At 38.7% G+C, this 3559-nt stretch overlaps 1 protein-coding gene across 1 annotated transcript; it reads right to left on the bottom strand.

The window, feature by feature from the left end:
* Positions 1 to 1544: 1544 nt before the first annotated feature.
* LOC149381680 (Glutaredoxin family protein) lies at positions 1545 to 2942 on the bottom strand. The gene has a single exon (XM_089602185.1). The coding sequence runs from the start codon at positions 2705 to 2707 to the stop codon at positions 2003 to 2005; it is 705 nt and encodes a 234-aa protein (XP_089458311.1). The 5' UTR covers positions 2708 to 2942; the 3' UTR covers positions 1545 to 2002.
* Between the last annotated feature and the right edge of the window lie 617 nt (positions 2943 to 3559).

The following is a 3559-nucleotide window of genomic DNA, read 5'->3' as shown; positions in this document are numbered from 1 at the left end:
TAATGGAAGTTGGGTTACACATACCATCACAAGGAAAATAAAAACAAAAAACAAAATTGAAGACTTTTATTTTCATATTTTAGTCCATGTAAATATTATAGAACTCTAAGTTCATTTACACACTATATATGTTAATGGAATAGAGCTATATACAAACGCCTCGCACATATGTATAAAATAAAATGAATTTTATCTAGATAGTTTTGCTTTAGTTCAGAAATTGGCTCTGCTTGTTTGTGATTGTATTATGCAGCCAAACAACACAGCTAATTGTGGGATCATTTTTCTCATTATTTGAAAGTTGACACAGAAGGTTCCAAGGTTGTGTGTTTTATTTTCTTTTTTGTTGGATTAGACTATTTGATGGGCCTAATGTGGTCATTAGGTTGAAAAGCAGTATTGTGGCCCTATTACACACATGTGCTTTATGTTTCTTGGTCTTTTGTTTTTACGCATGACTTGTCCCAACCGAGAGTTTGCCAAGTCTCTTCTCATGTTCTAACTTAAAATTTAAGTACTTACTCAACCACAACATATAATGATTTTTTTTTATCATATTAGTCATTTTGTCTATTTTACATTACTATTAATTTTGGATTCTTAGCGGAAGTACTCTTGTATATCCAATAGTTTTTTAAGCGATAACAAGATAGGTATATCTTTCATAATTCCAATTCCCGAGCTCAAATTTCTACAAATCGATCGGCCACAATTATTTAGTTGAGTGTATTTTAGGAATTCCAAGCTTAGCCGTCAGCCTTAATTTTTTTATTTTTTTTTATAAATACTTCTATGCTTTGATGTTCTTTGTAGTGCGCAATTGAGAATTGTAATCACCAAGACATAGCTTTCAATATGAAAGAACCACTATAAATTCTGTTTGTCTCTGTTTTTAATAAATTGTGATTCGTTTTCTGATTTGAGCTTGGATTTGGGGCTCAAATTCTAACATCCACATGTCTGTAATTTGTTTATCAATATCAACATGTTCATAAATTTTAGAAATACCCATGATAACCTAATTTCTTTCTTTTGGACAAACATTTGGCCACTCCTTTTTACTAGCCAGGCGAACTTGATTTCACATACCCATATAGCGTACGTAATGACCATAATCCGCCAAGGCAAATTTATGTATACGTAGATTTAGTTACTATAGATGGGTAAAATCTGTATTGTCTGACCCATGAGTGAATGTAGACAACGTTTGTATTGTAAACAGGACGTTCGAAATCCCATTATGGGGGTTTTATTTATATCCTATCAAATAACCTTTTTTTTTCCCTTTTCTTTTTACCAGGTTGGATTCGGAATCTTTTGAGTTAGCGTATTTGACTGCGAATGAATACAAGCTGAGTACGATGAGAACTGAACAATAGTGGCTGAGACCTGTGAGACATTTCATGATAAAGTGTCTGCCTAGGTGAAAAGCATTTCACACATATACAATTTCAAGCTAATTGGGATTCAAGTTCAACATCCTTGAACTCGGAAATAGACACGTTTTGGGTTTCCAGTGCTGAATATGCTCTACATATTAAAAATTTGTTAATTATATTAAATAAATAAAAAAAATCCAGAGGTAATACAGATGGGCAAACAAAGCAAACCACTATGTTTGTTTACAAAGTCATACATTACATGAATGGATTATTGCATTTCCTTTGTCCAAAAAGAAGCAACAAACTACAAAAGTCAGCTGACATTATTATTGTTATTAGGATATTATCATTTTCTCCAAAGCACATCGCTTCATTAGGTGACACACACACACACAGATACTATACAATTCATACAAAGATTAATCATATATCATTGCTTATAATATTATTAGGATTATATATGTGCTGGACGAGCTACACGTTCGTTCTTACTAGTACTACTACTGCTACGCCAATGATAAAAAGAAATTAAATTAAATTAAAACAAAAACCCTACAAAACTCAGATTAAGGAAAAGAAATTTGGCGGAATTGACAAAATGTGAGATTCGAAATCCAAAGCTACGAGGACCAAGAGCAAGAGGAGCACCTTGTCAAGCCGTTCTCGTTACAGGCGGAGCAAGATCGGAATCCGCCTTTGTCGGAGAAATACACTTTGTGGCTTCCGTCGCAGGCGGCGCAGAGGACGAACCCGAATCCGCCGCAGCCGGAGCACGCCGCCGTGGACTCAGTCGGAGGTAGGCCTTCGACGAGCTTCCGAAGCTCGCCGGCCTCGTGGAGTTGCCGGAGCTCATCGGCGCCACCGACGTATCGGCCGCCAACGAAGACGCGCGGAAGCTTGGCGGCGGCGCCGAGGAGGAGCTGGAGCTCGGCGATGAATCCGGAGTCCATCGAGAGGTCGCGCTCCTCCACCGGGACGCGGAGCGCGCGGAGGATCGTGCGCGCGGCGCGGCAGTCCTCGAAGGTGGAGCGGACCACGCGCAGGGTCGTGAAGTAGAGCACCACGCGCTTCTCGGCGTTCGGGATCCGGATCGGCGGCGGCGAGAGGGCGGTACGCGCGGACCAGGCGAGTCTGACTCGGCGGAACACCGCCAGGGGCTTGTTGTTGGCCGTGGAGGGGATGAGCGGTGGGGCGGGATCGTCTGCGGCGAGGTTTACAATGTCTTTGAATGAGGAGCACGAGAATAGCGTCGTCGGTTGTTGATGATGTGATGATGATGACGTGTCGTGTATCCGAGTCGGTGATTTGCTCCACGACCGCCACATTTGCCGGGCTGGGATTTTGATTTTATTGGATTCTTGTGAATTGCTGAGAGAGAGAGAGAGAGAGAAATGGGATTTAGAAATGAGAAGGGCTTTTGAATTCTCAGCGGTTGGTTAAGGTAGTTGAGAGAGAGAGAGAGAGGTATGTATTGTTGTGTTATTATGTGTATTTGTGGCCTTTGTTTTTCCTTTAATTCATATGGAATTAGGGGGGGGTTTGAAGCTAATTTTATTTTAATTTAAATTTTTCTACGAAAATTAATTGGTTTTAATGACAAATTATTATTATAATAAAGTCAGTAGTAGCAGTAGTAGAGGAGGCCAGGTTCTGATTTTTGGATGGTCTAAATATATTTCTAAACTCTATTTACAGATTTTGGGTTAGGCACGGAAGCGGTGGGACCCATTGGATTCACCTTTGGTTTCACTTTTCATTCTCATATTATATTTTTCTTATTTCTTTAATTAGCGCGCGAACATACACACATAGCTCAATTACGTTAATAAAATCTGAAAAGCGTATAGCAATTTTTAGAAAAGCTTGGATTGTTTTGTAATGATAAGATCCAGGTAAAGGGATTTTGATTCTTATGGGGTCTGTTTTATTTTTTAAGCAGCGATTAGGTATGACTATAATCCCCGAGTCTCCACATTGTCCTTGAAATTGGAAAGTATAGGTTAGACGGATAATTGAATGTTACAATATTCAAATATTTGTTACCAAAGTCTTCTTTAACTTTTCTTAACTTTTTTTTAATGTAAAGAAGTGCTTGCTGTTCTCTACTGCAGTTAGTTGAAAAAAATGATAATGTATTTCCTGGTTTTCCTAATTTTATTTATTTATTTGACAAACTC

The sequence above is a fragment of the Urtica dioica genome, chromosome 11, assembly GCF_054948205.1.
Source record: "Urtica dioica subsp. dioica isolate 48M chromosome 11, U.dioica_male_clone48M_v1_H2, whole genome shotgun sequence".
Classification (NCBI taxonomy): Eukaryota; Viridiplantae; Streptophyta; class Magnoliopsida; order Rosales; family Urticaceae; genus Urtica; species Urtica dioica.
This window is presented reverse-complemented; position numbering and strand designations above follow the sequence as displayed.